The sequence below is a fragment of the Atractosteus spatula genome, unplaced genomic scaffold (assembly GCF_055471065.1).
Source record: "Atractosteus spatula isolate fAtrSpa1 unplaced genomic scaffold, fAtrSpa1.hap1 Scaffold_134, whole genome shotgun sequence".
In the NCBI taxonomy this organism is placed as follows: domain Eukaryota; kingdom Metazoa; phylum Chordata; class Actinopteri; order Semionotiformes; family Lepisosteidae; genus Atractosteus; species Atractosteus spatula.
Window position 1 is genome coordinate 54,661 of NW_028296691.1, and position 21,806 is coordinate 76,466.

General features: G+C 37.9%; 1 protein-coding gene across 1 annotated transcript in view; it reads left to right on the top strand.

The window, feature by feature from the left end:
• LOC148809449 (guanylate-binding protein 5-like) overlaps positions 1–2,346 on the top strand; it is a 31,336-nt gene extending 28,990 nt beyond the window's left edge. The window contains exon 8 of the mRNA XM_088909264.1: positions 1,535–2,346. Within this exon, the coding sequence (XP_088765390.1) occupies positions 1,535–2,290 (756 nt within the window). The 3' untranslated portion in view covers positions 2,291–2,346. The remainder of the gene's footprint in view (positions 1–1,534) is intronic.
• The last annotated feature ends 19,460 nt before the right edge of the window (positions 2,347–21,806 follow it).

Here is a 21,806-nt window from a genome sequence, read left to right on the forward strand (position 1 = left end):
CACAGTAAAGACATTAAATATACATATACATACTGTATACAGTACAGTTTGCATACGGTAATATGTTTATGTTCCTAAATCAATCTCTTTTATGAGCATGTGAAAGGCATGGTGAATCGATTCTCAAAAATTACTGTACTTTGCATGATTGGAAACAAATGCGTGATTGCGAAATGCTGTGGTATTACTTTTACAAAGACGGTCAATGAAAAAAAGAATGTGGACCAGGGCAATACTTTGAGTTTACAGCTTGTCCAAGGTCATTCATTATTAATACTATTAGTAATATCTTCGTTAAAGATTTTGATGGCCACAGCTCAAACATGAGAGGTTGGGCTTTATTAGCTCCACCATGCGGAAATTCCGGATAGTATTATTTTGCTTGCGGTATTATAGGAGAATTTACGGTAACTCGCGGTAGACTGCGTAAAGCGCACCGCAAAATAATGCGGTATCGCCAGCGCATTTTAAATGGCTGCATCTGTATATAAATCACAACGTCTTTCACTAGTACAAACTTATGTGCAAAAATTGCTTAGGAAAATAAGATGCACAACATAAAGCATTGGAGAAATGCAAGAACACATTAAGAAACAGTCTCATGACTTAAATAATCTCCTAATTTTGCAGTGCAGTTTTTCAGGGTTGAACCTAATTTACTCTCCAACTTTTTTGGAAAAAAGCTAAATATTTTAGAGGCCACAGCACACCATATTTATATATTAGTGTAATAAAAAAATTGATATGCTTTTGTATAAGACGGTTTAGTCATAACAGATATAATAGGTCATGATTGTAAACATTTAACTCACAAAGCAAAACAAATATCTGAATTTCACATTAATTAATCTGTGGAAGAATGTCAATACTTTTCTGAGGATGAATTAACAGACATAAACTGTTACACTAAGGAGAAATCAACTGAATGGATCTACTATCACTATCTTACCATCATCACAGATTCACTGAATAATACTTTAGGTTCTTGTCATTTTTTCCAAAACTGTAATTTATGATGTTTTAAATGAACACAACAGATCTGGTAATTGCATCTTAACGTAAAACATTTGAAAACACATAAAACTAAATCAGTATAAATATTTTATTTTTTTATTATGATAGCAGTTGGTACGCTATCAAAAAACTAAATAAACTGCATTTACCTTATTAATCACAAATTGGAAAAAAAATTTAAACCTGAAGGCACATGAAATCTGGTAGATATTTTCTGGATATGGGTAAATAACGCAATGAGAAACCTAAATATAGTCTGATCAAGGACCATTGATCACAGGACCATTTTCAGGGTCCTGTCTTGTGTGTCGAAGTACATGAGATATCAAAATGGTACAAATAAGATACAATGTTTTATTATGTAGTAATGTTCAAATGTAATGTTCTGTAAATGTATACTAATTGTATAATATATAATATCTAAAATAATTCTGATTCTTCTAGAGGTTGTATACAACAGTGTTCCTTTATGTTTAGTACAATGCATTGTTTTTTTTCTAATTTCTGTGTCTTTCAACAGACATTCACATATTACACAGTCCTTCTGTACCACAAAAAGAAGACAGAAATTGACAACTTTGTGGGATCTATGAAAACCCTGGCAGAGGGCATTGAAAAAACCCACAAGGGCACTGCAGTAGGCAGCATTGTGGGAGCTGGTGTTGGAATTGCAGGATCAGCTGCTACTATTGGTGGGATACTACTTGCTCCTTTTACTGCTGGTGCCTCTTTAGCACTTACAGTTGGAGGGGTTGCTGCAGGAGTAAGCGGTGGTGCCACTGTCCTAACCTCAGATCTCACTAAGTACTTTGTTACCAAGAACAAGACAGACGATGCTAAAAAAATTCAGGAAGAAATACAGAAACACATGAGGGAGCTCCAAAACATAATTGAATATGTTGGCCAAATGATGAAAGTATTTAGAGAAGATCATGCTTCTTACATTGAAAATATGGCAAATAATATGCTGTGTCAGTGCTTCCAGGCTGTGAACTTACTTGGGCCTTTAGATGACATTATAGCTGCGGGGGCCAACGTTGCAGGCCGCGTTGTCAGAGTGGCTGGTGGAATTCTTGCCGCAGCCACCATGATTTTTGATATCATAATCATTAAAAATAAAGCAAAGGAATTCAAAGATGGTTCTGAAATTGCTAAACAAATAAATCATTTGATAACAGACGTTGAAAAGGATCTCAATCAAATTGATGAGCACATACAAAAGTTTGAAAAACTAAGTAGTACAATATGCTGTGATAATTTTGAAGATCTTGCTTGACCTATCAAAAACAATGATTAAAAGAAATTACAAAAGGAGTAAGAGATCAACCACACAAATTAAGAAAAAAAACACAAATCGAAAAGTACAGGAAATAATGCAGTAGAACTTCAAAATACTGTAGTATCCACAGCATTGATCCACCCAAATTCCATGTAGAAGTAAAACAATCTTAAAGCATATTTGGTTCACAGTAAGATTCAGTTTCTAAAAGACACTTTGTCATGAAAGATGTCAATATCCACCAATGCAAATACGTTAATCGATGCACAGCAATCATCATTTTCTATTCACTGAACCTTTATGAATACTGTAAATAAATGAGTAAATTATTGCATTAAATGTATCAAATGCTACTAAATTGGAAAACAACACAATGCATTCAATTCAATGACTGTAAAATAAATGCAAATCATTCAAATTAATACTACAGCATTTCCAGAAATTTAAAAAATGATAATCAGACAAGCGAAGACATCAAAAGAAGAGACACGGTGTACGATACAAATGCTACAAAAGAAAGAAATGAGACTCTGGAAACTGTGTGAATGGATAATCTATTGTGAATCATGATGACACCATGCACAGAACCTTTAAACAACACTGCACTGTAGTCAGAAGGCTGCCTACACATCTGAAAGAGGACTTGCTATTACACAAAAAATTGTAGTCATTTAAGTCTGATAAAATCTTAATACAAATTGAAATTAATATTTAATATTCTCCTGTGTAATGACATTCAGAAATACTTCAGTCATGTATTTTGGATACATACTAGCTGAACACAAGTTTAAAATTGTGTATTGAATATTGTTCCATTTCTGTTTAACCTAATTCATATGTCTGTGAATAGAACATGCTTTATTTCTGTAGCCTAGACAGATCGCTGTGACTGAATGTATACTGTTTTCCTCTGTAACATGTTTAATATGTTTTTTAATAAGATATAAATGTGGGAGGTGGGAATGTAAACCAAGATACCCAGCCATGTTGTTAAAGTGGATTCATTGGATATTTTCAGGAAACAGCTGGATGGAATCCTCAGATTATCTGTTTTTGATTATTGTTTGATGTTGTTAAATAAAGAACTATCTTTGAAATTAATAACAAAAGTATATGTGCTTTTTGCTGAATAGTTAATTCACTTGTACAACATTAAATACAGTGCTCAAGCTGATTTTGACATTTCATCAAATACAACTAGAATGTGGTTTTGTTTATTATTTTAATTATAATTTTGCCATTGAGACATATTTTAAAAAAGGCATCTTCGTCTCTTACTGTCTCTTCTTGTAAAAAAAAACACTTTCTTCTATATAATAACTTCCATTTTGTCTCAATCTTGTTCTAGTGTACTTCAAATCACCTTTTATAGATTGCAACTGGGAGTAATGTTCTAATAAAGGCTAAATATACAGATAACATACTTTGTATAACCATGTGAGATGTAAGGATACAGATGCAGCCATTCAAAATGCACGGTAGAACCCCGTACCATGTGAAATTATCTACAGTTATACCGCAGTACGTGATTGGCTGGCCAAAATGACCGACAGGCGGCACTCATGATGCATTGCTTGTCAGTGAAACGATTGCTTCATTTAATCTCTTAACTATGCATGTTTTAATCTGCTTAATATTGAATATTAATACGGAATTTTACAATTGAATGGGGAATTTCAGTAGCTGAGCATAAAAAGAAAAGGAGCATAACGTGTCTTAAGGACATAAACGATATTTATTTAGGAATATAAACATATTATGTATACTGTAAATGGCTGGTATTGGTAGTCATGCATGATTACTTTCTAAACATTTTAAGCAGTTCATCTCAGATGCATTTCCCGGTAGTGCAGTGGATTTGTCAATTGACGGTCTGTCTAGATGAACTGGGTTCAATACCTGCTTACTACACAAGTTTTTCTTCTAACAAATACTTTTTAAAAAATGAAATAGCAAATATAATGCACACTGTATTAAAATGTTTTTTTTTGTATATATATTATAACATATTCAATGTTAAATTATATTAATAATGGAATAAAAATGTGAATAAGGAAACGTGAATACTGTCAACTGTTCAACCAGTTTAATTCAAAACATTTTATTCAGTGGGGCAATTTAACAGACGCCTCAAGTCTTAACACGAAATCATATAGATTGTAATTAAAATCGAGAATAACAAAGCGGTACCTGGTTGCATTTTTAGAAACCTTAGTTTGAATAAACCAGATCCCAGGTGCAAGTGACTTCATAACGCGAGAAGGCATTATGCTATATTTTTTATGCATCAGTTGAAGCCTTCTGAAGTCTCTCAAAAACATAAAAATGTAACATAATATTGTGTGGCATGATGGGCAACTGATTCTTTTAATTTTAAAGAAAATCAAAACTAAGAAAAAACGTGTCTGCCTAAAACAGACACTGCATGATTTTAAAATCTAAATAGCTAAAAACACAAAATCCACTAAAAATGGGTGATTTTCCTTGTGATCAGATTAGAATCTTTGTGTTAGCTGTAATTTTTAAAAATTTTTAATTAAACATTTTAAACACTTTAATTTTGTAAACGCAACACACATTTCATACAGATACAGTACAATCACATTCTCATTTCTTCCCATGGTATGAAGAAACTTAGCAGGTCGCTGAGAAAATAGTGCACCCACTGAGCTCAGTCAGAGAAGAGGTGGTGCTGTAAGAAGACTGTTCTGCAGCTTGCAGTGTTTATGGCACTGAGTGTGTCTGCCTTTAAAACATAGAAAAGGAATGTCAATCATTTAGTTTAACTTGAAATCTTTTAATTATCATTAAACATAGCTTTCTTACCAGTTAGTTTTATATTTGAAACCATCGTTAAACAAAACATTGTTGTACTTTCTAATGACATTACACATGGAAAGATGATACAGTTTAATCATTTTTATTTTTTTAAATACATTTTAGAAGAGTTTAATCTACACGGATATCACAGACTATTTTGGATTGTATTTCTGAATGTTAAGTCACAGTTCAATATTTTATATACATCTAAAAGTCAGGCATCAGGTGCATAACTATTAGTAATCAATAATTAGTATTAAAATTCTCACTGTGACAAATTGTTGCACTTCCGCATCTTGTAAAAACATTAATTTGCAAAACTGTGTTCAAATATACATTAAATCCGACTATAAAAACAAGTAAAATATTAACTTATAAAATAAAAAAGAAGGTAAAATATAATTTAAAATTAAACCAGGGTTAATTTTTTTTCTGTCTCTTGCTACTCTCTCTCACCCACTATGATTCAGACACAGAATGGTTAAAAATGGGAACAGGTCAGGCAGGCAGAGGGAAGGGGGAGGGGGGAGAAGGGAGGCGTCTTCCCACCTTTATGACTAAACTGCCAAAGAGAAAAGGCTTGAGAGACATACAGAGCCGAAAAAGTTTGGTGCCGTCTTCTCTGCTTTAAAGGTACACTCCTTGTGGAAGAATTTTCACCTCGGATATTTGCCCACCAGCTGACACACAGAACCAAACTGAATACAAAATGTACTTGCAAGAATAGCGATTACAAACATTAAAAAAACATACTTGCTTTACACTGTTATACTGTACAGTGTAATAAAACAGTCTATGGTCACTACACTGTGAGTAATGCTGTTCACTAAACCTCTTTCCCACAATTTCACAGGGCAAGGTCACATAGCTCATTCAAAACTGGATATAATTTTATCTTGCAAAAATTGTGATATTTGTCAACATATTTACTAAAACTATCCATCTCAGCAATCTCACTATGTTAGTCTCACTGTACCCCCCAGTGCTCACTCAATGTTCACACTCCCAGTAAAATAAAAAAAACGTTTTCCACATTATCACCTCGCACCAGGGGGGAAGGAAAAGTGCCCGCTGTCATTTTTTTTCACTGACAGACGAAGTTGATTAAAAATCATTCAAAAGGGAGTGGTGTGTTAACACAAACTCTGCTTAACAGAGCCGCTTGTAAGAGAAAGGTGACTTTCTTCTAAACTAAATAAAGCTACAGTACAGACAGATTTTAAATTCTTCAAGCAAAATTAGCTGTTCGTCAAAATCTGCTATTTTGCAAGCAGTACACGACTTCTCAAAAGGTACCTTTTGTCTCTCATGCAAACTCAACACAGATATATTTTTTATAATTCCAAAATTTGAATGGTATGCCTCAGGGACTCATTTTAGTATTGTAGCAAATACGGTTTGCGCAGGAAAAACAAAATACCTTCCCCCCCTCCCAGATGGGTCTCGCCTCCTGCTGTTCCAAAGCTGTATGGTTTCAAAGTATGTGTGAAATATCTCGTCTTACTCCAGTTATTAATCCGATCTATTTTTACTAATCCGGCTATGGAAAAAATATGGCCAAAAGGATCGCTGCAAAGGTTACATTCCAAGCTGAAAAGACAAGACTCAACATGTCGTCTCTAACTCTTCAGTTTACAGTTCATTGATGGTCGTTCATTATTAATATTGTAACAAACGGCAGGCATACAGATGGTACAAGCCGGTTGCAGCCACTAGTACTGAAGGAGGTTTTCTGTAGCTCAGCTGAAAAAACCTTCTGTTAAGCAACACAGGAGACCTGGGTTTGAGCCCATGTGTTGAAGGGTGAACTGGGGCAGGAGCACTGAAGGCACAAGCCCAAGAATCTGAATTTGTTATAATGTTATTAATAATATATTCTGTATTGCATTTAAATTGGAATGTTTTTACAAATATATATAACCTTTGTCCCTCCTTTAACTTAAAGAATTGCATGAAGAAATCCTAAATCACAAAACCATAACTTTTAATAATTAATCCAGATACACACACTCACACCAACAACATGCTATAATAGTGGACTATTTTTATATATTCGGCTATGTAAGAAACAAAGTAATTCTCTGATCGCGCTTTGAACCGTCTGGGTGCAGCTCACTACATTACCACTACAAGGACAATAGAAGTTTTTTTTTAAAAGAAACAAATGTCAAACTGTTTCCAAAATGTCCACTTGTAATACTTTAGCTGCTTAGTTATACGATTCCATATTAATATAACAATCAAGTAATCAAGTGATGTTAAATCACTACAACATTTATTTTTTTACAATAACAGAAACTGGTGTTCTTACTATGTATTCTTAGAAAAGGATAAAACGTTATAACTTTTTATGAAGTACAGAATATAAGATTAATAATGTTAGAACAAACACATTAAAACCAGAACCCATGTAAGTTACCAAGTTAAAGACTTTGATGCTGATACGTCCCAGTGTGTTTTTGTTATGTTCCACACTGCTGACCTTTGATTGTTCTCCCTCCCCCATTGGCCCACCATTACACCACTGTTTCAGTATGATGTCATCATCAATCAGCTTCTCAGCCAATCAGAGTGCATCTTATTCAGTATAAAACATGGTGGCTTTCAGAAGGAAGAGGCCTTTCGTTTGACTTCAATTCCGCTTGGCTTTGGTTATCGCTTCACTTTTGATTTTGCTTTGGCTTTGTTGGTTTGTTGGTTTCTGTTTGTTTCTTTGTACTTTCGTTTGTTTGTGTGTTTATCCTTGTTTTGCCATTACCTTGCCCTAACGTGTTATATGTTCACCTTTTGTGTTCCTTTGTACCCTGTTCCTGTTGATTACTCTCGTTTTCCCTTATTTGTATTCCTAGTTCACTCATGTTTTTGTGTGAACTTTTGTGTATAAGGTTAGTTTAGGTTGTTGAGTACATTCTACACACTTAGTTGATTTTGTATTAGTAACACTAGTTTAGTACGGGTGAGTTCTGTTTGTCTTGTATGGTTTTGGGCAGACAGTGGAGGTTAACTAGGGTGTTGAAGACGCCGAAGACCGTGTGTTTTGGGTTTTCTTTTGTAGTCAGGTTAGCTTTCCCTCACTTTCCTAACCAGCTCCATTTTGTTTGTTATTTTCTCTTCTTTGGCACCACTCTAGTTCCTGACCCCTATGTGTTATTGTCTTATTTCATACCAGTCACTTATTCAACTTAAAATCATCACTTTTTTACCGACCCTTAATATCAAGCTTCCTAGTCCCTCACCAGAACCCACCTGCTTCCAAAAATTATCCTAAATGTTACACCCCTTTACCCCTAGACATTTGGGGTTGTAACAGATGCATAAAATATTCAAGCATAATTAAAATATTTCTGATGAAGGTGGAGGGTTGTGTACTTTTGTCCTACTTAGCAATCTTGCTTTAATAAAATATTCAGACTTTTAAATGTATAATGATTAACATGCTGTAATACACAGTTTAAAATTATTAAAACTCTAAAGAGTATACAACTCATTAATTGGAAAAAGATTTTCCCTAAGCACCAACTGGGATTCGAAAGAGGGCGTTTTCTTGCAACAGACCAAATGCTGTACATGAGAAGTTAAGCTTTATTAGCTTTACCTGGCAGTTTTACAAGGTGCTTCCAGATACTATTATCATATTTCAGTTAACATGCGGTATGATGTGGTATATTGCACCATGCCCCCCCAGGTTTTAACACAGCATATCTCACGTTTTTGAATGTCTGGATCTGTATGTAACCATTTGAGAAAAAGGAATAGGAAGCATACATTATAACTTATAGCTCATATATATCTCTTAAAAGGTAGTATAATAGTAGAATGGTCAACACTGTTATTTTACAGTTTTGGAAATATAGAGAAATACATGACTGTGGTGCCTATTCTGTTCCTATACTTATCAGGCACAACAGCGCTCCAAGACTGCATAATTTTTTCCTGCGTCACACCTCCACCTACTGACAAATTCCAGTACTGCAGCTTGCAGTTTCTAACAAAAGCATAAGGACTTGGCATCTTTCTACCTTTAACCATCTCATTTGTATCTATTTTTTTTCCTGTGTTACAACGCTTTTAGATATTTAATGGTGAAAATCATGCTTGGACTCTATGGAAAAAAAGCATGTTTGTATGTTCATTGTTTGTGATTGGCTTCTCAAAAGTTGAGCTAATTGACAGCCAACACACGCCATCATGAAGACTCCTTTAAAAGTGATACCAAGCTTCATTTTCAATTTGCCTCCTTTACCTTCAATGGCAGCACTGAAACTAAGAGAATGATAAGAAATGGCTTTTATCTGGCACTTTCATGTCCAATGAGCTCAATATGTTTTCCTCTTCGAAAAGAGGAAAGAGGAAAATGACCCTCGCATATGGAGAAAGATGATTATCTTGAGCATACCCCCTCATTGGCAGTTGCGTGCCAAGGTGGCCAAGTGGTTAAGGTGATGCACAAATACAGGTTGAAACACGGGGTTTTGGTTGTGGATCCATCTCCATATTGGGGAAGGGAACAGTAAAATAGTAATGAAATACAAGAGAAGAAACTGAAAGAATTGTGCTCACTGGAAATTAGGAAAGAACGAGATGGTTGGACAAGTAAAACAGTTTGTCTAACAATCTGAAACAACATTTTTGGTGTCAATCAGCACAAAGATTTCTCGTCACGTGCCTTCGAATGTACAATTTGTATGGTCGTTGAATGACATTGGTTTCTTCAAAAGTCAAGTTGATTGACAGTGGAGAGCTAGCCGATGCACATCTTCAAGGAGACTCTCTGTAAGGCAATTACACATTTCATTTTCAAGTCGCCTCCTTTACATGCAATAGCAGCACCGACACTAAGAGAAAAGATGAGAAATGGCTTTTATCAAGCAATTACAGCATTTGTTTGACCAAGAATCTCTGTGTTCTGAACTGGCTCCTGGAGAAGTACAGAACAGTAGGATACAAGGTTTGTTGAAATAATTAGAGTGTCTGATGAGTTCCTGTAATTATTACAGTATTTTTATAACATTAAATACATCTGGTGCATCATAGTTCATATTGCAGGGAAAACACCAACACCTTTTCTACCTTTTGGACTGAATGAAAACATACATTGACTACATAACCTAATGCAATTGAGCTCTTCAAAATGTTGTAGTCTAAGGAATAGTAAAAACACAATGCATCGATTTGGGTGAGAATATCAGAAGAGGAAAACCGCATTCAAGGTTCATTTTCAACAGCAAAAAAAGCAGTCAAATGGAGTTTTTAAATGAACGTTCAGGAGGAATGAAGACAGCCGGGGTCATTAAACTTAGCTGGTGCAAAACAAAAGTCTGTGCTCTGCCCTGTGCTATTTACACTTGTATTTCGATTATTGCTGACTGTGCTGTTGAGTCTAAGGCCTCAGGTCCATGCCCTTCCCCCATTCCCTTCCTCTCTATTTAATTTCATTTCCACACTCTCCTCTGTCTCTGCCTCCGGCATCCAACGTGGCCAAAGTTCTACTTGCTTGGTGACTTCGGCACCAGTTTCTTCTGTTTATGCCCCTGTTGTACCTGCTGCTGTCCCCATGGCCCCGAGTTCATCCAGCAAACTACCTTCAGCATAGCTAGCAAGTAGCCTGCACCCTTCTTTACCCCCTGGCATCCAAGACAACTTGGTTGCCACCTCTGCTCATCCTCCAGCCCAACCTAAGACTCAAGCTTCTCTACAACATCCTTTGAGTTCTTTCACCCAAGCCACTGAGCTTCAGGACCCCTATCTAACCCCACCTAGCACAATCTTCTTTCTGCTCTTTTTTCCTCCTTTTCTTCCCCTATCCCCGGCATCCAACCTGGCATCAGTCATCTCATGCCTTTGGCCCCGGATTTCAATCTCTCTGCCCACTCTACTAATAGTGCCTCAGCCTCTTACCTCAGCCCCAACCTGCGGGCGTCCTATTAAATATTTTGTCTCTCCTATCCCCTGCCATCCAACATAGCTCAGTGGCAGCTCCAACTGTTCAACCCCTACCTTCTACTTCATCTATTCCATCATTCTCTCCCACACCACCTGCTGGTCATGCTCCTGCTTCCATCTCTCCTGCCTCATTCCCCCTTAACAGAGATTTTTTTTCTCCGAACAGCTTTTCCTCTTTCAGCTCCTCCTAATACACTGGTGTTTCGTCCTCCTTCCATTCCTCTCTTACTCCAGCAGCAAATTTTAAAAGAAATTTGGGAACCAGATGCATACTTGAAACCTTGTACAATACCTCGTTATTCAGAACTCTCATTCTTCTCAATCATCCTTTCCATCACTATCTCCAGGTGGCACTGGGCCATCCTGTCCTGTCAGGGATTGCTCCTCACACTCTTGGCTCTTACTGGACTGCCTGGAAAAGTTTCCAATCCTTTCACCTCTAAACAAACAAAGTTTCTATCTTTCGATATTCTCACCCTTTTATCTGCCATTATAGAAACTTGCTCAAAATGCAGGTATCCACTACTAAGGCATACCTCCATCCAGTTCTTCCACAAACTCCTTTTTGGCATGACTTGTCCATCTCTTATTCACCCTCAAATCACTCTCTTTCTAAAATGCTTCCAACGATCCGAGAAACCCCTTCCAAATCAATGCACACCATTTACCTAAGACATCCTGGCATCCTGCATTTATGTTCTCAGATCTGATTATCACACACCCTGGGTTGACAGCACACTCGAATCTTTACTCATGCTAGCATTCTTCAGCTTCCTGAGATGCTCTGAATTTACTGCTACTTCTGCATCCTTTGATCCTTCTTCCAAGCCTTGTTTATCTAAGATCAATAACTTATCTCCCAATACGTTAACCTTCTATCTCAAGAAAAGCAAAACTGATCAGTTAGGGTCTAGCACCCTTACATATTATTTCAAAATCCATTCTTACATCAGCCCATATGAGTCTCTATCCCATTATGTGCAACTTCACACCAGAGCTTTGCCTACTGATCCTCTGTTTGTGAATGAGAAGGGACCCGTGGCTGGTTTCTCCATCACAATGTACACCTGCTGGATTTCCTGATTAATTCTCTGGCTTCAGGGCCTCTTCCTCAGCTGCTTGACAAGGCATCCCAGAGTATCTTATCAAACAACTCGGCCGCTGGTCCTCAGAAGCCCATCATGCATATATTAAAACCAATCCTGATATCCTAAAACAAGCATTTTCTCTCCTCAGATGAACTTAGGTCAATGTCCATTGTTTTTTCTGCACTGGTGGTTGGGGTCCCACTTGGTTCATTTATGGGAGGTTGGCCATCAGCTAAGAGTCTTCACATCTCATTAAACAATTCTACTTTCTCTCAATCTTTGGCTGTCATTCCTTGTGAATTGTTTTAGGGATCTCACCCAGCCATTTGTTTAGTCCAGATGCCTCCTGTGAGCTGTCTTTTTTATTGTCTCACCCAGGTCTTCTCTCCAAGACAAGAGGTGTCGGGTCTGTGCTGACTGGAGGTTGGTATTGACTGGCCAGTGTCTCTATGAGTCTCTATGAGTGTGGGCACACTAAGGGTTCCAAGCAACCTTAACATTGCTACTGTAGATGCTGTAATCAGCTACAAAAGCTAAATTTTACTGCATTTAGTGGTCACCATCTCTTATATGCTGGCCGGACAAGAGACCTCCTACTGACACAGACACAGACAGAGCAGTCCAAGACACTCCAGGTTGGATTGGACTGTCATCTTTGGAAGATGCGGTAACAGGAGACAAAACAGATCATAGAACACATTGAGGGAGTGTTTGTACTGCTTAGCTGTTGACACTGACTGACTCTCCCAGATATCGAGAAGAGAGCACTGGCTTCTGTCTAGAAAGCAGATCAATTCATTTTAACTAGTCAGTCAGATCTAATGAGCTTTACTGCCCTTAACAAAACTGGACACTTTTCATCTCACTTCCTCCAGCTCCCCCCTGGGGCTATAACCCATATTAGTGTTCATGACCTTCAGGCCCCTCTGGTTCCCAGTAGAACCAGGAGATGGGGGGATTGTGTTTCTTTACATTGTCTGCTGTTGTAAAACAAGTTATCGCTTGGGTTTAAAGACCCTCCCTCTAATCTGGTGTGGCTCCTATATTTACCCCTTATTCTCAGGACTGACCCTGTAGCTCAGCTGGGTTCTTAAAAGCTCAATCAACAGTCTTCTAGATCAGCTAAACTGCAGGAGGCTGGATTTCACACTGGGGTATAACAGACCCTGGTGTGAGAGTGAAACGGGGGAGGGGAAGGGATGTGCTCCTGTAGAGCTCTAGCCCTCCTGACCTGCCGTCTTTCCTCTCCCAGTTACTCCTACCACAGTTTATAAACTCCAGCAGTGCTCTACTTGCTCTTGTTCAAATTCCATTTTGGTATTTAAACAAAATGGTTGGTTAGGTGTATTCTTGATACACCACAAGGGGGAGCTCTTCCTTCAACTCACTTAGCCACTCACTTAGCCACTGACGGAGACTCGTAAACTCATAAACCTTTACAGAGATTACGTGACGGAAGTCAGTAATGAGCTCAGTCAGACCCACTTTAATACTTTCACGCCCCTTAACCGCAATTCACATTAACCACATTTGACATGCTTCCATTAATCATTATTCTACTTCCTATACCCTTATATAATAACCTTACCCAAGTGAGGAACCTGGTTGAAAGCCCTATTTTTTGTAGTACTCTAAACATATACTCATAAGAGATACAATCGTAAGCTTTCTCAAAATCCAAGTTTAGGACAGCTAATCTAATATTCCTCTCTCTCACATAACCTATGGTATCTCTAATCAGTATCAGGCTGTCCGTGATCCTCCTCCCTGCCACACCACAAGCTTGATCTGGATGAATGACTTCCCCCCCAGGACAGATTTTAGTCGAAGCGTTAAACACTTGGAGAGCAGTTTAAGATCACAATTCAATAAAGTTATCGGTCGCCAATTTGCCAGGTCTGTGCGATCATTCTTTTTGAAAAGTAAGATCACAACTCCCGTCTTAAAGCTGTCCGGCAGTTCTTCTAAAAACTCAAATTCTTTAAAAATGGTTAAAAGATCCAATGCTAAAATATCCCAAAAGGCCCTGTAAAACTCAATGGGTAGACCATCCAACCCTGGAGTCTTACCCGTTTTGAAGGTCTTCAAACTTTCCATTAACTCTTCAACAGAAAGGCCTTTTGATAACACAGTATCGTCTTTTACACTTTTTGGAATGACTTGCACAAATTTTTCTAACAAATCCTTAGACACTTGTTTCTTTCCAAACAACTCCCCATAGAAATCCTCAGCTACAGTCAACATGTCTTCCATACTAGTTTTCAAAACCCCCTCTCGTCCCTTCAATGTAGACATTAGTCCCCTCCCTACGACCCTTTTCTTGAAAAAGAATCTTGTACATTTTTCACCTTCTTCAAGCTCTTTCACTTTGCTTTGAAACATGATTTTTTTCATCTTTTCTCTAGAGAGATTTAAAAGCTCATTCTTTAATTTCCTCACTGAAGTCCCACCCCTCTTCTAATAACTTAACATACCTCTGCAATCTCTTTTGTAATCCGTTTTCAACCCTTCGTATCCTAGCCTGTTTTCTCCTCCCCATCTCTATGAAGAATGCTTTTGTACGCTCCTTCACCTCCTCCCACCACTGTGCTCTTGTGCCAAACAGGTCGTACAAAGACTGCCATTCCTTATATCTTTCCCTGAACCTGCTCCTCACTTCCTCATCCTCCAGAAGTGAAATATTCAGCTTCCACACACCCTTCCCCACAGTAACAACCGTTGGAATAGCAAGTGTACATGACAGTAAACAATGGTCAGAGAAAAAAACAGGGGTTAAGCCTGCAGTTGTGCAAGTAAAATCACGTATCAAAACAAAATCTATGCGTGAGGCTTGGGTCCCATTAGACTTGTGCCATGTGAAACCTGCCCTCCCCTGACTATGAAGTTTGAGGGCATCTTTCAGTTTAAAATCTTTACATACCGTTTGCAATAATATTGATGATTTATCAAATTGGACCTGTTTCTCACCCCTCATTCTGCCTTCTCTTTCTAAAAGGCAATTAAAATCCCCAGCTAAAACCAGTGGTTCCCATCCCAATAAATATTCTCTCAATTCCTGAATTAGGACATATCTGTCGTGTGGGCAACTCGGACAATACACATTTAAAATTTTAAATTTGACATTCATGAAACCCAGATACACCACCAGTGCTCTCCCTGGTTTCACTACAAGGTACTGATGTACCTCTGCCATCTTATTTTTAATTAAAACAGCTATACCATCAGATTTATTCTCATTGGACCCACTCCAAATTGATGGGCCCAATGTCCACAGTTCTTCCATATCCTTATAGCTGTTTTTAAAAGTAATCCACACTCCTGTAACAACATAATATCAGCATTTACCTTACTCACAAGTGATAGTATAGTCCTTGCCCTTAACTTGGAGTGAATGCTTCTCACATTTATGGACACAATGTTCAGAGCCATACTTAAAGTTAGACCAGGGAAGACTAAAAACTCTGGCTAGAATCGTTCAGTCTGTGACACCTACTATACAGGCCTTTTTCTTTTTCCATTTGCTCTCCTTGCCTCCTCCTCCACCACCCCCGCCATCAATAGGATGGTTCTCCACCTGCCCTCCTTGAGTCTCTAGTTCTAAAGCTGGATCAGTAGGATTGGAGAGAACTAATCCCATGGGAGAACCTGCCATCTGAGGACTCTGAAAATGATCTTCCCTCACTTTTCCCACTCGGAGTTAGATCACTTTCTAAATCAGATGTCTCAGCAGACCTTTTAGACTGCACCCTCTGTTCTATACATTCCATTTGAGCGCTTTCAGTCTCCACGGGTGGCAGACGATCAGGAGAGATGCTACCACTCAATTCAGAGTCCACCTCACTTTCCACATCATTATCATTCTCTTCTACCTGAGCCTCATCTCCTTCACTCCATTCTGAACCCTCGCTCTCTTTTCCACTACTTTCTTCAACGTCAACCACATCCAGTTCCTGATCCAGAACCACTGCTCCAGCCCTAAATGCCTCTTCAAACTCTTCCTGTTTTTGCATCGGTCTTCCCAGTTTTGTTCTATTTGCAAAGGAATTTGGACAGTCTTTAAACACATGACCTTCACACTCACAGAGATTGCATTTCCTCACGCTTGTACATTCAGTATATGCATGTCCAATTTCCTTGCACTTACCACACACCACCTTTGTACAGGCATCCACAAAGTGACCCAGCTCCCCACACCTCCTGCACAGTTTTGGCTGCCCTTGGTAGAACACAAGGCCTCTATGTTCACCTAATCCAATCAAAGAAGGAATGTGTTTAAATCCACCATAACCATTTTTGTCTTCATGCAACGAAATAGGTACTCTCCATGCACAGTTCCAGATCCCATCATCATCCAAGACTTTGAGGCTCACCTTTCACTAAACAATACTTAGACAACCATGTCACAATATCTTCCTTCATCACCATCTCATTAAACATGCAAACAATCACAGTCCTATTAGAAAGATCTGTCAGCGTCTGCCATTCAAATCAGGCCCACATCTTTTTTCTCTTCTATTCTTCTCCAAAATTCTTCCAATAACTTTGCCGATTTGAAACTAATGTCAAAACCAATTCCCTTCGGCAAAGTAATTAAGCAATTGACATCTAATGCCTTAACCTTTAACTCTTTCTGTAACACCTTCCTTGAAAAGTCTAACCGTGAAATATCACCCGAGTGAGCCGAGCCCTCACCACACTTGTACACCAAACGCGCGCAAAAGTAACGGCGCATGCCGACCCTACAGGCCGCCATGGCCGTTACAAATGTGTCAAAAACAAACAACAACCAAACCCTATTCCCTTAATCTTATACTCGTACAAAAACTCTACTCTCAACTTCTGGGCTTTAACCCTATAATTCTCCAACACTGGCAGGAGACTCTCTGTGTCCGGGCTCAGCGGTTATATAGGACAAGACTCGGCGCGCAACAGGTGCGGCTCATTGCTCTGCGCTCCCCGTGCGGAATGCGCGTCTCTTCCCTCCTGACTCGTCACACCGCCTACATACTCTACAGCGGGGAAAAAAAACTCCCCTTTACTGTCTTCATACATCCCTCTTAAATCCCAGAAACACCGAAACTCCTCGGCGTTTTTGTGAGTCAGTACTGGGTTTTTCTGTTCGAGGTTACAAGCAGAAACAAAAAAAGCGTTGAAAGCAGGAAGTTAGTTCTGCTCGTAGGCAATAACGTGTAAAAATAACTTTTCTGATTCCTAAAACCTAATAAAATCCATGTAAGTCTTCCTTTCGTTCCCAATGCACATTACTGAATATAAACCAGTCAAGTTCAGGTACTTTTCTGATTCATCTGAATAGTTCTGGCGCAGCAGTTACAACAAAGATACTTACAAACTATTTTTTTTTTCCTTACGAGCTCTTGCCGTTTTTAAATTGAATATTTTTTTCAATTCGCTAAGTCACAAGAAACACCAACAACACTCATCGTAAGCATCTGACCAATCACATTCCTGAATTTTAAACCCATTTAGTATTTATTTTTAAAATTGTTTTATATTTCTTTTACACCTGTTTTACGTATTCTTGCTGCTGTCCTTTTACAGCCACTTGGACAGACCGCTCTGAGACATCTGCCTTCAGTAAGCGCTGAGCCTTCTCTCAGCACAAATTGCCTCTTTTACATAGCAGCCCCGACACTGAGAAACGAAGAGTAATGCCTTTTATCTGGCATTTTTCATGTCCAATACTTTTGACATCTACCAAGGGCGACAGAGTTCTTTTGCGACACTATTTCTTTTTTTTTCTTTCTGTACGCTTTGATAACAAAACTAGAAATCGTGCAAGGGAAAAATGTTTTTTTTTTCATAGAGAAAACGTGCACCAGGAAATGTTGTGTTGAGAAGAAATGATTTAACATGATATGTGACCTAATTTACCAGAGCAAATGCTCACCCAACAAGGTCTGGAGAAGTTGGAGAGTCTGGTGGATGTGATATGAGTTGTGGAAGAAACAGTCTTTCTTTGAATTCTAAATCAATCGGAATTTCAATGCAACACATAAACTCTTTGTCTGATTTAAAGAGATTATATTTTAAAACTCATAAAATTTTAGAAAACACGTTTCTCACTTTAAATTTTAGACGTGATGGTGTATTATTAGTAGAAGCGCTGAGCTCACAACGGTGCAATTCAGGTTATATGATGTACAAGAGGTTTAATAAATAACGCGTCTGATTTCGGATCATAAGATTGTAAGTTTGACTTCTACCTGGCTCGTGTAAATGTTATTCAAGCTCCTCAGCAATAGATGTCTATTATGTAATGAAGTGCACCTGAAAGCAAACGCTGGGTCTGTTTCCTTTCCAGCTCATGTCCAATAGCGTTTTTTTTTTCAAGTGACATTTATAGGGATCAGACACTTTTTAATAAAACAAAAGTATCCTGAAACTCCCTAACTTTCAGGTTTGTTTAAACCTGTAATAAAAAGTGATCTGAAACTTCCAGGGTTTCATTCTCTGATGTAGCTGTCTCTCAAGTCGGACGTGATGTTTCGCAGATGTCAACTGTGCCTTTTATCTTGTGTTCAAGGGTATTCGCTCTTTCATTTAGATTATCTATGTGATGTACAGACAGAACTCAACTGCATAGTGAGAATTCCGGGTTCAGCACCAGCAGAACCTGAAAAACAAAGAACTGACCCTGACGTGATTTGAACGCGCAGCCTTCAGATTTGGAGTTAGACCTGCTACCGCTGGGCCACGAGGTCATACCAATTCCCCCCCCCCACCCCCTTTTAAACCCCCAAAAGAGAAAAATCAACGTCGCGAAATTTTTTTTATTTCATTCTCTCCTGTGAGGAGCACCGCTCTTCTGAAGAGAGTATCTTCTTCCCAGACCACATTTCATTCTTCATGCGCAGCTCTTGTGCAGGTGTTGTTCTCGATAACAGATCCAGGAACACTGACTGTTTTTCTATTTTTTTTAATTAAATACCCCATGGTGCAACGGTAGCACGTCTGACTCTAAATCCCGAAGTTAATTTTCAAAGTACATGCGAGTCAACTGATACTGATCAGGTTCTTCTGCTGCTGCTGAACCCACAGTCTTCACCTTAAAGTCCAATTCCCTAAGCCTGCTGACCTTATATGTCCATCCCTTCTCGTAAAAACTCGTATTTTCACAGGGTACCCTTCAGAAAACGCAGTATAGAATGTAAAAAACTCCAGTAGTAAAAATTTTACGGAGTGTATCACTTTCACTGAGACCGAGAAGTGTTAAGCTGTAAGGCCATTGTAAATGATGTGTAACAGATTTATCCACTTGGCTTTTATGTTTCACACTAAATTGAGATCTTGAAACCAAAATAGTTAGAAATATGGAACACAACCGTTGATCCCCAAGAAGGAAAGCTGTTTTGTACTGACATCACTCCTTTTTATGTAACCCAGATTGTGAAGACAACTCTGCCCTATCAAAGGAAAATGTTACACAAAAGCTGGAAAGCACATTCTGAACCCATCTGTATATTTGATTCCCGCGATCCCTTCAAAGCTGCTTAGTGCTTCGCAAGCAAATCATTTCAGGGAAGAAACTCAGTATAGTGAACTACTTTTGTATTTTCACTCATTGAATTTGATCTTTGAACACTCTTTGCTTTCTCAGAAATAATATTTCAAAATTATAGTTCGGATTTATTGGAAAACTTCACAAGCATTATTAGGTTAGGACTGTAAAATTGTATTTTAATATCTTGGTTTATTTACCTTCATTTTAATATAGATATAACCATAAATGTTGTTAAGCATATTGTACTTTTGTCGTACTTTTTAAAACATTTTAGCTGTGGACTACATGCAAGACATCTGTAAACGAAGATATAATTACAATAAAATTGACAATTAACAGAAAACAACAATTTGTATAATATTTTTCCTTGATATCGATGATCAGTTGAAGGATTTGAAGAAACTATTAAAGAAACAGCAGATGATTTTGGTTTTGAACCCATCTTTACACCTCAATAATCCATTTGTCCTCGAAAAAAGAAAAGACAGGCATGTTTTGAGTCTCATAATTATCCTCTTCTCGATCCAAAAGAAACGTATACATTTGATTGCTTCTGTAGTATTTTGGATTTTCTTACGAAGATCTCAAGAAGTATTGCCAGGATCTATATTTAGCGTTCGGTAGTGATAACACTGCTGATATTGATTGAGTAAAAATCTATGATGTATTGACAGCTTTATTTGAAGTGAGAAGTCCTCGAACGCTGCTTATGAAGTGTTGGGATTCATACCAAGAAATACTTTTTGTTTTCCCACCCAAAATGCTGCTATTGCATTACACATTATATGAACATTACCAGTTTTGGTAGCTTCTGGGTGCAATTTTCCAAAACTGAAACTAATTACAAATTTTTTTAAGATGAACCATGTCCAAAAATTGTAAATCATGACTAATATTAATATCAACTAAAATTACTACAGAAAAAAAGATTTAACCGAAACATTCATAATGCTATGCAAGCCTAAAAAGTAGAACAATTAAATTCATATAACTTTTATTTTTTATTTTTTTTTAAATGGGCTCACACACCTGAAGACACTAACATTTCTCTCCGTTAGAGTATGTGAATAACAGTTTAACCCAAAATGTTTGTAATTGTGATTTTGTTCAAATGCAATAAATCGTCTATCAGCAGTAAGAAATTATTAAGAAATTGTTTTATTTCATAAACTGTAAGACGTGAAGAGAGTTTACAATTCGTATCCTTCGTTTTGTCTTTTAACTTAAGCGTTCAGGATCCAAGCCCGTGTGTGGACGGTTGTGTTGCTTGAATCTCTTGTAATCATCAAAAGTCGTTGTTTAGTCCTTCAGTTTTTTCTCGAGTTGTACCATGGATATTTTATACGATGCAGCTTTCAGCTCGGTGCGGAGTGCAGAAGAAGGACTCGCTCGCTGAACAATCTCTCAAGAAATCCCGGGTGAGATTCAACCGGTGGCTTCTTCAACAGCCATGACAAGTCTGAAGACTTCCTCTGAATTTTCTGAATATGACGTTAAATTAGTTCGAATAATTTGATAGTTAACACAACTAAATGCTTTGGAGGTATTTTTAAAACAGCAGAGCAAGACTTCAGGCACTTCGAGTACGAATGAAATTAATTGTGTAAACCTGGATCTATATGAACAAGAGTTCTCTTGTTCATAATATCTTTTTATATTTGTTAATTGAATATATCAATTGAGTATATCTGTTATATTTTTGAATGGGATGGGACTGTACACTGGTGGTTCCCAGGGGAAAACGGGGTTATTGAGCCATTGGACATTCAGAGAGTATATGTTGTGTGGGCGAATGTAACCATGTGCGAAAGTAAAAAAATCCTCTTAGATGATCAAAGAATAAGTTGGGTGGGTGAATGTAACTGTGCTCTAACAATCCTCTTAGATGAAGCGCTACAGATGCAGCCCCTGAAAGTGTATTCGACTTACCTGTATAGTACTGCTGACACAAATGTAGCCTCTACATCAGACAGAAAAGGCAATGTGTTTGCTTAATTGTGTGAAGGATCTCCTTGTGAATCTGTCTCATTCATCAGTGGAAATAGAAGCCATTAGAATACGATACATGTTCACCTTCAACCCCACAGCTGCCAGACGTGCTTGTTTTGGGACTATTTGCAATGAGTATCGCATTAGTAGG